Source organism: Nyctibius grandis, chromosome 9 (genome assembly GCF_013368605.1).
Source record: "Nyctibius grandis isolate bNycGra1 chromosome 9, bNycGra1.pri, whole genome shotgun sequence".
Taxonomy (NCBI): Eukaryota; Metazoa; Chordata; class Aves; order Nyctibiiformes; family Nyctibiidae; genus Nyctibius; species Nyctibius grandis.
Genome location: NC_090666.1, coordinates 2,855,511 through 2,869,543, shown reverse-complemented (window position 1 = coordinate 2,869,543; position 14,033 = coordinate 2,855,511). Strand labels below are relative to the sequence as shown.

At 39.1% G+C, this 14,033-nt stretch overlaps 1 protein-coding gene across 3 annotated transcripts in view; it reads left to right on the top strand.

The window, feature by feature from the left end:
• CALCRL (calcitonin receptor like receptor) overlaps positions 1 to 14,033 on the top strand; it is a 64,821-nt gene that overhangs the window by 25,243 nt on the left and 25,545 nt on the right. For all 3 annotated transcript variants that reach the window (XR_011048784.1, XR_011048783.1, XM_068408088.1), the window contains exons 2-5: positions 10,178 to 10,277; positions 11,306 to 11,450; positions 12,963 to 13,073; positions 13,809 to 13,921. Coding sequence is in view for 1 of the 3 variants with exons in the window: in XM_068408088.1 (XP_068264189.1) it covers positions 10,227 to 10,277; positions 11,306 to 11,450; positions 12,963 to 13,073; positions 13,809 to 13,921 (420 nt within the window). In the remaining 2 variants the exon portion in view is untranslated. The remainder of the gene's footprint in view (positions 1 to 10,177; positions 10,278 to 11,305; positions 11,451 to 12,962; positions 13,074 to 13,808; positions 13,922 to 14,033) is intronic.

The following is a 14,033-nucleotide window of genomic DNA, read 5'->3' as shown; positions in this document are numbered from 1 at the left end:
TGCTCTTCTTCACTGTACTGAGTATAGGCCCTTGGAAGTCTTGGAGGTCAAGACCTGTGTCTGTATGGGTCTCAAGAAGATGTGCATATACCAGTATGCAGCTATGGACTTTCAAAAATACATAGAAGGTAATTTCTTTCCATACTGTTGAGATTAACTACTTCTGTTTTTTTTACTTTCTCGAGTCTCACAAACTCCTTTATGGCTAGCATGCTCTGTGTGAGCCCAATTTAAAACATTTGCTGCTAAAATGCCATTTTAGGAATATAACAGATGAAAAAACATAGGAAGGATGGGAAATATCTGCAGCTAATTAAAAGCAAAGGAGACAAGCTTCAGACCACTCGAATTCAAAAGGCTGGTTTTGGCTGCTGCTTGTTCTTGGCTTTTGCTACAGGACGGATTAGTAGTTTTGATAATTTAGCACAGTGTAACATGTATTGTCTAATATTCAAAGGGTGAAATATTCCAGATTTTGCACTTTTGACTTCTGGCATGTGAAATTTTAAATTTAAGAGGAAATGTTCTGAACTGTGGTGACTTAGGTTGACCTGGTAAAGGCTTTGAAGTAGCTGCTGGTTTATTTTGTTTTGAGTAAGTGTACCAAGCTGAATTTTTTTAAACCTGCATTAAATTTACCTGAACTTTTTTTGAATAGTAAATGCATCAGAAATACCCCAGGAGAGAAAATGTTGATATTTGGCATGAACTTCCCATTTGAAATTTCATTCTCAGCCGGACCAAAATTCTTGCCAGTGAAAAGAAAACTGCTTTGGGGATATTTTAGTTCTTTGTATTATGTTTTGGGGAAAAAAAAAAAAGTAAGGGAAAGCAAGCCAACACAAAATCAGAAGACCATAGTGCTTCTGACATTTCCATGGAGAGGTTATCTATATTTGGTTCATCAGTTCTGTTCAAGTCATTGACCAATGGTGAACCCAAAGTTAGGACACAGGTTCTGAGGCAGTGGCTGCAGCAGCACTGTGTTTATGCTGGCATAAGTAGTTCCCTTTCCTGGCCACCTGGTCCCTCTCCATCCTGCTCTGAGTTGCTGGTGTGGCATGGTCCACCTAAAAATTAATAATTTCATAAAAAATAGTATTTTAAAACTTTATAAAAAAATATTTGTAACTGAAGAGAGCATGTTTGTAAATATTCGCATTTCTGAATGTGAATCTAGAAGAAACTGATGTAAAACCTGTGAGTTTCATAGAATACACTTAGCTGCCAAACTGGGTTGGGGCCAGTGGGAAAAAGCTCTGAAAAAAACTAAAAGTCCTGATGCATTTTGGTTGATCCATTCTCCCATTCCCATTGCCTTGCTCTGACCTTGAGAAAAGTCTTTGAACTGTGGAAATACTGTTCTTGTAAAATTAGCATGTGTCAATGAAGAAATAGCAAAAAACCTTTAAAACTCAGCCAGCTGAGAAAATGACTTCATGCTGTAAACATTTTCACCGAGAAACCCTTGGATTTCTTTTGGGTCATTGCTTGGTAAACAGCATCAAACAGCGTCTTTCAGATTAAAACACTGGCCGAGAGGGATACAGAGAGCAGCAGTTCACTCTCGGCAGCCTTTAGGCAGCAGCGTCTGGGAAAAGGAAACTTCAGACATCTGAGCAAGGGTTTTTATACAAGTGTTAAGGTCTATTTCATTAAAATTCATACTGCCATTCAGAACAGTAATAAATTTGCTTGGAGGTGGAGAAATCTTCTTTGGAGGAATATACCATATTTTTCACATGTATCATAGAATATCTCAAGTTGAAAGGGACCCATAAGGATCGTCGAGTCCAACTCCCTGCTCCGCGCAGGACTACCTAAAACTAAAGCACGTGGCTAAGAGTGTCATCTATATAGTTATCTAGATACAATTATATACTTTTTTTTTTTCCCCAGGTTACATTTCTGTTATTAGCATCATCAGGTGCATGCTGAGGAAAGCAAGATGGAAAACATTTTTGTTTTCTCTGAGCCGAGAGATGTCGTTAGGGTCCTCTGTTCTCTCCCTTAGAGTCATAGCAAAGAAGTCACTGTCCGCTCTCAGTCAAGGGCTGCCCCCACACCCTTCAGCGTTCCCTGAAGGCCTCTCCTAAAATCTTTTAAGACGTTCACCGTTTTTGATCTGCGTCTGGAACGAAGCAATAGCATTTGGGCTCAGGCGGGAAGTTTCGATAGCTCCAGTGGCACACCTGCCATGCTCTGATATGGTGCGTCATTGGGTTTGAGGTCACGTCAGTAGCACATCCCCATGAATTTTGGGGTTTGGCCCGTGAAGTTTTGCTATGTATGTCTGTGGATCTTGCTCTAGTTTCAATTCCAGGTTTTTTTTTTGTTGAACACATGAGGAATACAGATTGGCAAAGGGTAACGAGGCATTAAAATATACCTAATGAGAATGTGGGAGATCTCCAACTTTTTCATAGCATGAAATCCATGGAAAAGAGCGAATGTCATGAGCAAACCCCTTGTACTTAAAATAACATGTTAATTGGAACATCCTTGCCACAGCATAGCAGTTGCTTTGGAGGAAGAGAAATGTCAGGAAAGTTTACTGAACATGTTTTTAGCTACATTTTTAAATTACTATAGCAGGAAATTAAAATGGTAGGAAAAAGAGAAGTATCAGCACAAAATCCTCTTAATCGATCAGCTGTTGGAATTAAATCATTCATTATTCTGCTGTCATCTTCATTTCCGTTAATAATCTTTTCTAGGATGTTTGACAGTGGCCACTCTAGCATTTTTACAGGTAACTGTTCAGCAGAGCAGCCTTCCTTCTAAGTGTCTTTGTGCTTGAATGAATGTTACAGAATTCAAATGCCATGGCTTACAGGAATTGAGGTGAACTTGGTGGGTTATGGCTAATAACATCTGTAGCGGTGTTGATGGATATTAGACATCAAGGCACAGTTTGGGTTAGGGCTATGGGGTGAAAGGGTTAAGCTTGTAAAGTATGCATAACAAGTGCTTACAGAATGGTAGTCAGATAGCACTCACCGAAAAATCTGGAGGCATTAATAACTGTAAACTGTTGGAAATTGCAGCTGCATCTCAGAGTAAGCCGTGTCAGTCTGTTGGTAAAGATTTGCTTCGCCTTGCCAGAATCTCAGTTGCCTTCAGTTAACAACTAGTTCCTCAAGAGGGAAGCACTTTGGGTGTGAGTATCACTGTATAAGACAGTGTAAAAAATACTATAATTTTTAAAAATTCAAGTAATGGGGGAAGTATTATCCTGAGTTTTTTGTATTTTGATAAAATATATAAAGAAGTGTGTTACTGTGGAACTGATTTCTGCAGTAAAGGTTGTTTTATGTTAGCTGCCAGCTCTTGGTCTCTCATTTCAGGTTAGGAATAAGAAAGTTATACTGTCTTGCGCTGTCAGACTCTGATAGAGGTTTCTGTTTAGAAGATAGAATGATCAGTACTTTAGGCAGAAAATACTATAACCAAGAAACCACTGTGAAATTATTTTGGAAGTGTGGAGTATTGTGTCTCTTACTTATCCTAAATAATTTTACTTTGCTTTGGTATTTTTAACAATCATATGATGCGTTTATTTGTCACAGTTAGATATCCTGCTGAACTGTAACTATAACCGTAACTGAGTCCTTGCCTGTCTTCCACCTGCAATCGCAGCATTTGCTACTCTTGGCTTCGTATGTTCTTAAGTCAATAGAAAGTCCATCATATTTGAGAAGGGAGGGTAGAGCCTTCGTAATTTATAGGAAAAGCATTGAAAGCACAGAGGCCAAGAGAAGACCTGTCTGTGTAAAAGCAAGGATGAAATACTCCTACCTTTTTTTGTCAGTGGAAATCCATTGGTGTGATGGACAAACAAAAACATCTTAGCTCTGCAGTCTGCTATGTGGAGAGGAGCAACGTTGCCCAAGAGCAGAAATTGCAGAATATTCCAGGGGAAGAACCTCGTGGACGTTTTCTCCTCCAAACCCTCATTCAGAGGGTTTTGTTGTGATGTTTTTTTTCTGGTTGTTGGTTGGTTGGTTGGTTTGGTTTTTAAATGGACCTCCATAGCCCGTGTTTCTTCTGAGGATAATTTACAATGTCATCCAAATCTATGAACTGAACAGAAGAAGAAAAGTGTTACAAAATAGTGAGGGTTCCCCCCTCTCTGGGAAAAACTAGCACTACCATCACTCTGTGATAGGTTCTTATGATTTTAGGTGTTATTAGAAATGTCCAAGAGTGTCGTCAATTCCTGCTAGTAGTTTCTGTTGGGTGCAGGAGGCAAAACTTAGCTGAAGGGTAGCCAAAAGCTATTAATGGGAAAAAGTACACAGGAGTAATTCAATCTGTGTAATTTTATCTACAGATGGTTCTGCAATCTCTGCAAGGCCTCTGGCAAGCAGCTAGAGTGATGCAAAAACAAAACCAAAAAAATCTGCATGCTAATAGAATAAAAGATGTGAAACATCCTTGTGAACTAGACCTAATTTTCTGCTTGCAGTAAGGCTGACCTTGGGACACGCATAGCACGTGGCCCAAGGAAACAGCCAAGACTTTCTCATACTGAGCTGAACTACCACGTAGCGCATGATGAAGTTATAAAATAATTGAACAGCAAAATTGAGATATGCTGCTCTGTTTCTTCTATATTTATTTTAATCCTCAAGAAGAGAGTTAAATGTCATTGTGCCACAACTGTTCCCTAGGAAAAGCTCCTGGAAGGAAAGGTAGGAGGAGGAGCAATTCAGTGTGGCTTTTTATTGTAATGTCTCCATGCACGTGAGCGATGCTGTGGGTTCAGAGAATGAGATGTCTAAAGAAACTCGTCTTGTTTATGAACTTGGGGTTTATTTCCTATAGTGCTTTTCATGGTGGTTACATGAATATTGCAAATCTTTTCCTAATTACTGATGCACTTGTGGAGGTCTGCATGTGCCCTATAAGCCTCGTTGTCCTGCGGTGCAAGAAAGGGTCTCAGTTTATCCCTTCGTAAGCCGCTGCATTTCTCAGACGAGCTCTTTGCAGTGTTCTGTCTTTATGGTGCTGCTTGCTGCCGGTTGGTGGTACACACAGCGATCTATCGTAGTGCTCCGAATGAGTTCAAAATAGTATTAGGAGCATTTTTTTTATTTTTGGTGTTCTGTTTTTCCTGACGTGTGCCCCATCTGATTTGAAGAGAGGAGGTCACACTGGGGGTTTGAGAGAATAACTGCAGTGAGGACAGGAATGCCGCCTTGTAGCAGTTCTGTTAGCATCACAACTGAGTTGAACCAGTGTTTTAAACCAGTTTGTTTATTGTAAAATCCAGCAACGTACAGATCTGACATATTTGGGTAATGTACCAGTTCCTTCAGGTGAAGGAGAATACACTTGGAAAAAACCAAGCCCTGTCACTAGCTGAATGAAGAGAATAGTGCAATGAAATCTTCTGGAAGCTGTGAAGAGCTTATGCATCTGTACTGTAAAAATTGTCTCAGGGAGGATCACACTCTTTTGATCTCCTGTCTCACCTGTTTTAGGAGTCTGTAACTGCTGATGACTGGGTCTTAATTCAGGGTGGTGGTGAGTAGGGAATTCTAGTGTCAGGAAACTGTGCTACCCAGAGTTTGTTACATTTGTTCCATAAGTTATTGTTGAGCCTTCTTAACTCTGTAATTGTTAGGAGGACGGTGTAATTCCCACACATATATCTGTGAGCCGTTATGTGATGCCATCAGAGTCCAAATGCTGGCAGAAGCGGTTCCCTCAGAAATGAGGGCGTTTTACCTGTTTAGGAAGATTTCCAAATTACCCTGCATTGCTCTCTAAGATAAGTATAGAGATTTTTGTAGTCCGCTTTCAGGACTAAATGAATCTGGTGTGTGTTAATGTTTGGCTGGTACAGCCCGCTTGCAAAGCCCTTTTAGTTAGAAGAGAATCTGCCCCTTTGAGGGCAGAGTGTTTCCCAGAAAGTTTATGTGAGTGGAGATGCAGGTGAAGGCTCTATCTGTAATTCCATTTGAGAGTACTGTTTTTTTCTAACAGTGTACCTCAGCGATTCAAATTAGGGATGCTTGGCAAGGGTTGGGCATTTTCCAACTTGTTGGTTTTGCCTGTATCTTAGGCTGAAACAACCAAACATTGCCTGGGGTTTTGAAAACTTTGAGCTGTGTGCATCCCTTTAAAATGAACCAGAAATAACAAAATAGCATGTATAGCTACTTCTGAGAGAGAGTGCAACAAACCAAAATCAGGGAGTGCTAGAACAACAGCCAGTGGGGTGGAGTGGTCAAGAAAATAGCCATTCTGACCCCCAGCTTCGGTCAGAGAGGAAGGCTATACATCTGTATTTGCACGTGTTCAACTTCAGTGGTGCAAGGTTGTAGCACACTGCAAGATACGTAATTTATACTAAAAAGTTTGGGGGTTGGTCTTTTTTTTTTTTCCTGGGAAAGTCAAAGATTATGAATTAGTGAAAAATGTGCGTGTGTATGAATGTACATGCAATGACATGAGGAGACTCTCCCCCCGTCCCACTCCAGCAGAGTTGCATTCTGATTAAAAGTCAGACTTCAGGGCAACTGCTTAAGGTAGAAGCTGCCTGTGGTTTTTCTTTTGTACTAAATGTGGTCAGGTGATTGAAGTTCAAAAAATGATTTTTCTTGCTGACTGCTTTTTTTAACCCTTTTGCTGTATCATTGAAATGGGAAGTGTCTGGAGCTCAGCAGGATGACATTTATTCTTGGGAGGATGGGAAAAGGTTAAAAGTAGAAACAGCTGATGGGGCAGGATGGCTCCTAGAGAAAGCAGGAGGAAGAGAAATGTGAACATCTGTTAAAGCTGTACCAGTGGTTATTTTGGCTAAGTTCAGCTGGCAGGTCCTTTTGAATTCCTTCTTCTTCAGTAGATGTCACTGCCCTCAGTGACAAACACTATGTAGGCCTTTGGAGTATTAATTTGGGTAACAGAGAATGTAATAAAGAGGAAAAACAGGCAGTTCCTTTTTTCTTTTAAGTTATCCCAGTCTTCAGTACAACACGCACTAAAAATAAAAACGAGATTTTGAAGATCTAATTTGCTATTGCAATTCCCCATTCTCTTCCCACTGACATTCCCTTTTACTGGGAAAATAGTTAAGCCAGAGGACTGCTAGTAGGTGTAGTGTTGTGTCCACTGGCTTACAGTTTCATTCGATACCTGTCATGTCACTCACGGTCCTGCTGGCTTTTGTTCAGATCCCCGCCGTCACAGAGGGGAGTCAGGGCGTTCTGCCTAAGCTTCCACCATCTCTTCCCTCAAGCCAGCATTCAATACGCTCACATTAATCGCAGTCCAGTACAGTTGTCCTCTCTTCCCCATGGTAGAATTGTCAACGATGTTTAATAGCAGAACAACAACTTGGGAAGCATTATTATTTAAAGAAACCTAAGAATGGGTCTCTTTTATTATTAATTTCATTTCCCTGTGCATCTAATACCTCCCAGCTCTGAGAGGGAGAGAACTTCCTGAGAATTATATTTGTTTTGCATCTGATCAGAACAGATGATTAATAAAAGCAGCCTGACTGTCTCAGCAGTATTGGCGTGCTGCCTCAATCCATGGACTACGTTGCTGTCCATTCTTAAGAAAGTTCTTAATCTTCCTGTGAAAGTCCTTGTCCAAACTAACTGGAATAAATGTTGAGTGAATGAATTCATGTAGTAATGCGAGAAATGCTTTCCTGAAGTCCAAACAGGCATCTAAGGACCTTCACCCTGCGTTTTGTAATTAAGTCAAAAAGTAGTGATGTTTAGAAAAAGGATTTTCTCTGTAGATAAGTTTTGTGCAGTTGACAACTGTGAGAAATGAGTGGAAAGCATAGAGCAAATTATAGACTTGACTTAATCTTTTATCTCCTGGGAAGAATTAATAATTTAGCAGTGGATACTGGAATAGTTGATAGGAGATGTCTGCAAAACCACTAGATATGAAAAGATTTGGACCGTTAAAGGAACTGAGCTAAGGGGTGACTTTTGATATTGTGAAACAGAAATAATCATGGACTGTGAATCAAAGCAGATAAATTCTGCCCTTGTTTATATGATATTGTATCTTTTAGATAAATAAAAATAAGCAAGGCTAAGTGAGGGCAATATTTGAATATGCAGTTTAAAGATTTTTGGAACTATTATAGAGAAAATTATTTTGAACTCTTGTATACATATATAGAAAAACATACACAAATTATGGTTGCTATATTCTACTTGGTTGGTCTCTTTGCTTGTCCTGTGCACATCATTTATGGGTTTTAACCCTGTGCAGATGTGCTTTGGCATACTTTGGAGAGAGAAGATTGCTCAATTACTTTAGAACCAAGTAGTTAATTCCCATTTCCTTAGAAGGCCAGTGGGTTTTTTTTTGCTTCCTAGGTGAACAGACACTACTATAAATGAACGAGACTTGTGATAGGTTTGAATTAATCTCCCTTGCCCCCAATTATCGTGTAGAATAGAAATCATATTGTCTCTTTGTTAATTTAGATATCTCCACTTGTATTTGGTTTTCAGTTGCTCTACACACAGATATTTAGATTTTTCTTTAGTTAACAGATAGTGATTTTTACAATTATCTGTTCACTGTAGTTCTCATCACTTGTGGATTTTCCAGAGAAGCATTAGCTCAAACCAAGAATATATTTCATGTATGCTAATTGGTCTTCCTGTTAGTGTTTGAAGAGTCTTCAGAACAGCATACTTGAATTTCAGTGTCTCACTGAATGACCTGTGCAATTTCCAGCAGTCGGTGTTAGAGGATTGCATGCCAATGGTAAAAATAGAGGGAAGATTACTGATACAGTTTTAGTCTGAGTTAAACAGGCACCACAGTAACTGATCTGACAACACATTTCTTGTATTTGCATCAAGCTGTACGATAAACAGCAGTGATCTCGTATTTTGTAGTCAGTATATCCTACAAAATGCTGTTTATTGTGTTAGTTGTGTTAAGAGGATCCAGACTCAGTGTAAAAGCAGAAAAGAAGTAGATACAGAATGCTTGCTTTTTGTGACTAAGACAGGGTTTTTTTAAAAAGGCTTTTTGTAAAATTTCCTTTGCCGGCCAATGTATAATCAGTTGTTTGGCACCCACCAGTCTCTCGTAGGACGTGACTGCTGGAGAAGAACTTCCAAAGACAAGGGCAAGCGTGATCCAAGGGAGAGTGTGGCTTGGGTCAGGAGGCAGGTTTGTGTGTAGGTACTCAGCTCCCAACAGCCCTCCTGATCTGGTAGCAGTGGGATCTTTGAGCCAGGTATATGAGGGACCTTTGGGGTACGTGAGTTTTGTATCTTAAGTAGCGGTTTATTATTTGTAGTGAATTAATCTGTACGAGGGAGCTAAACTCACTCAGATGTGGTCCCCGTTGTTTTGACTGATGATAGCTTCATTAATGCTAGTACAGCAAGATACTTAGATTTTAAAAGGTGGTTTAGCTGTAATAACTAAATCTAAATGTGGACAGGTCTTCTGGTACCATGCAAGCAGAAGAGAATCTCTTATCTCAGTTTCAGGCTCAGCTTTGTGGTCTTCTCAGGATACTTCAAGACACAGTGAAATATTGCCTGAGAAATCTTTTACACATTTCCTTTCCTTTTGAGAGAGTTGCCACAGCAGGGTTATGCTTAATAGATGGTCTAGGCACTTAATAAATAATTTTGTATGCTTTATGTTTTAGCTACTTTTTACACTTCAAGAATCAATTCCAAGAATAGTCTGCACTGTGAGAGAGAGAGAGAGAGAGAGTGTGTGTGAGAGAGAGAGAGAGAGTGAGAGAGTGAGTGAAAGTCTAAGTCTACTGTAGAGGAAACTGAACTGCAGTTTGCTCTGGTTGCCCACAGGCAGAGATGTCAAGGAGTCAACTCATATCTCAGGGCTAATTGCTACATGTCTCTTAGAGCTGATACCAGCTACCTGACTGAGACAAACCCTCTGGAGAATTGGTGTTAGTTGAGGCAATGGAGGCAGCAGTGCAGGGAAAACCCTGCTGCTGGAATTCACGGCTGGTGAATGAGGGCCTTTTTTTCACAGCATGTTGTACATCTCCATGTATATCTCAAGGTGTCACTACGCGTGAATAAAAGTTGAGAGGACCTCCATTGATTTGTTTTAATTCAGAAAGAAAATACGAAGTCTTTTATTAGTTTTGGCTTTCATGAATTACTAAATTTCGTCCTACTTTTTTTTTTTTCCATTGCAGTTTGAGTTCATTCTACTACAATATAAAATTCACTGCACCGGATATAAAAATGACACAAAACTGGATCACATTTTTGCTGTTCTTCTTACCAGTTACTATGGTGAGTCTTATGAATTTTTAAAATCACTTCCAGTTTTAATAGGTGCGTACAGAATACCATAGAAATTATTAATATGGAAATGCAGAAACAACTAATCTTGTGTTCAAATGTAGTTTCTGCACAGCACGATCTTTATCTACCTTCTGTTCCCCTTTTAATTCCTGTGGTAAAGGAACAGAAATAGTATTTACCTCTGCTGAACCCAGAATATCCTTTGCTAGCAGAGAACTTTACAGTAACAGTTGACAAGTGACACGTAAGCAGCACTATGCAGAGCCCAGGAAGAGTGGAGGAGAAGCCAGCTCAGATTCAGAGGACATCCTTGGAACTTTTCATGTCACCCCTTGGATGACAGTGGTACCGTATTTCAACCTGCAGCTTTGTTTTTCCATGAAGTTTAGTAGCTTCCCATAATACATTTAACTTCTTTTAAAAATGCACTTGAAAGGTTCAGGTTTTGATCAAGATCCACTTCCTTAAGGGGTTTTTTAAATTATTTTTAATAACTATAAAAGTGGATGTCGTGGCTTTTGAATACCTTTTTGTATTTGCGGGTTGACTTTATGGTTCACAAGAGTATAGAGAAACCAAATAGCTCTAAACAAGCCAAAAGCTTCTGTGCATACAGTATATGGAAAGTCTCTTTTCATGAAGGATGATTTTGGGCCTGATACAAATGCCTTTTAGACTAATGTAACTTTGATATATTTTACCAGATTTTGCAAAAGCAGTTTAGATGCTTCTGACTGTCTCAGTACTTTCTGTGCATTCTTCCATTATTTTTTACAAATCTTGCAGATCATTATGCCACATGCTCATTGAGGAGATGTTTGTCAAGATTCAGTAGTAAGAAGAATTGCTAAATTAACCAGAAAAACACAAAATCATATTGTCAGTAATGAGATTTGAAGATCATTTTCCTTCAGTAAAATAATATTTAAAATACAATATTTAAAAAGATTGAAGTTTAAGAAGTTTATATTGCAGTTTGTACATGACTTGCTAAAAAAAAATCTTTTTCCTTTTAGTTTTTTGCCACTGCTATACCATCTGAAGGGCATCAGAACATGACGGAGGACTTCACTCAGCTGAGTGTTACCCGGAATAAAATTATGACAGCACAGTATGAATGCTACCAGAAAATCATGCAAGATCCTATTCATAGGAAAGAAGGTAGACACTATTTTCTTGTAAGGTTTTACAAAGGCAAATGGTCAACAGATGTAGTAATTCAAGATCCTTTAGTTACATTAATTTCTTGTCTTGGTAGCAATCATTTTTTAGGCTGTAACTATATTTGTACAATTTTTTAGATACGTCAGTTGGGGATTCATGAAGACAATGTTACGTGCTATATTACCTGCCCATAGCACCACTTCTTATGTAGCACAAAGCTTTTATTTCTGATAAGAAAATGTTAATTTAAATTGATATCCAGATTTAAAAAACGACGACTGATTCATCTTACCACTTTATTTCATTCCATGCTCTTGTAATACCTCTGTCTCCCTGGTTACATCTGCCTTTAAAAAACGAAAGTATCTTGAAACACATAATTTCCCTGCTCTGAGGGCTGTGTTAGTGTCCTTAATGCTTTTTCTGATAACTCATTCAGAGCTAACCTCAGTAACTCTACCTGTTGCTGTATTCACTGTTTCTGCCTTTATAAATTCTGGAAACATTGAATGGCTTTTGAGGCAAGAAGAGGTAATTGCATTGTTTTACAATGAGTTTTTTTATCTTCTGAAATGATTCTTTGGAGGAACTGAGTGTCTGGAGGTCAGAAATGGATACGAGTATGACAGTGTAAGCTTACGTCCAGCCTGGGGCATCACAGCTTCAGAAGGTTCTAGACAAGTTGGAAAATCTTCAGATGAGAAGAGGAGGAGTTACATGATGTTTGAAAATGCAGCCTTTGTGACAGGAGGCATTATCAAGTCTTAAAAAGAAAACTGAAGAAATACTCTAAAAACATCTTCAAATTTGTAGAGAGGGTCAGTCATTCTGCGTGCCTTTTGGGAAAGGATTTGTTTATAAAACCTCAGCTCCGTTCTCAAGGGAGGTTTGCTTTAGATGTTAAAATTGGTGTGAGTGCAGTGAGGCATTGAAACAGGCTCTTGAGGGACGCTGTGGATTCCCTGTCCCTGGAGCACTTAGAGAAGTGTCTGTCCACGATGAGCGCTGCAGGCCCAGCTCTGCCTGAGGCAGAGAAGCTGTGGCTGCTTCCCAGCCCGGCTTTTGGTGGCTTCTAGGGTACCACTGTGTTTGCAATGAACTAGTAAACATATGTATAGGCTTGGTATACATCCAAAATATAAATAAATTCAGTAAAATGGTCTTTGCAAGCTTAAGGCTCTCTGTTAATGTGCATTATTTGATCTGAATTGATTTAGTTTGTTTTGCCTACCGTACTCTAGATCTGAGTTTTGTAAATTGTAGATGTAGACCATTGCAAGGTGGATGATGATGGATTTTAAAGTGTGTTCAAAGAAATGTACATATTAAGATACTATTTCTATTAGGTGGAGTTTTAATTAACTATTGCTAAATTTTATGTTTCTGTCTTCTTTCTTTCTCATTGCTGCAAGTGAGAAACTTTCCTTATGCAGTCTTATATCTTACTATTGAAAAACTATTATGAAAGAAGGGTTGTTATTTTATTATCGGGTCTCTACTTGTCTGCAGGTCCTTACTGTAACAGGACATGGGATGGCTGGTTGTGCTGGAGTGATGTTGCTGCTGGGACTGTGTCAGTGCAGCGTTGTCCTGACTACTTTCAGGATTTCAACCCATCAGGTGAGTGTACATGGGATTCTACATCAACATATTTCTTAAAAAAAATCAGGTTTTGGGTGAGACAGACAAGCAGAGATGTGACTTATTCTGTTACTTCAATTTAGCAGTTGAAGTCGACAAGAGTTTCTCTCACAAGTGAATCTTTTCCTCCTTCTGTAGGCTAAACTTTGCATCTGTGATCATGTGGAAAATGTCATAGACTTCCACTCTGGTGTCTTTCTTCTGCCTTTGGGTATTTCCCAGGGTCCTTTCATGCCTCGCTCTATTTGATGATAGAAATCATTGTGTGGTCCCTGAAATTTTCCAGTTCGGTTCTTGAGCAGTTTCTCTATTGGTGTTTTCCTGCCTGCCCAATCCTAATTTACAGTGGTAGGATGTCAGACTTCAGCCGAGATCTTGGATGTTAAACAAGCCATTTAAATATTCTGGTCACTTCATCTGGTAGTTCTCTAACAGTTAGTTTGATATATTTTGATACTTACTGGATTGAAGGAGGGAAATCTATTTGTTTTCTTAAGAAAAACACATCGTCAGTTGCCCTTGCCAAGCAAAAGCAATGACCTCTAGTTTCTCAGAATTCATAGTAACAAGCAATGTCTCTCTAGTGATATTAATAAAGCTGTCATTTGTTTGCCAATCTTTCTTCATTAAATGCTACACATCAGGAAGTAGAACTTCAGTGCTGACTGTTGTGCTTTTTCTGTTTTTCTTTCCATCTGCTTTGACTGACTGTAGAAAAAGTTACGAAGATCTGTGATCCAAGTGGGAATTGGTTTAGACACCCAGAAAGCAACAGGACGTGGACAAACTATACCCAGTGTAATATCTATACGCATGAAAAAGTGAAGGTAGGAAGAGACTGAATGCATGTTACCAGAAACTGATCTGAAAAATTTCACAAGTTTCAAAACTAGAATGGCAGCAGAGTTGATGCAACATCAGAATGCAAAAAGAGGAAAA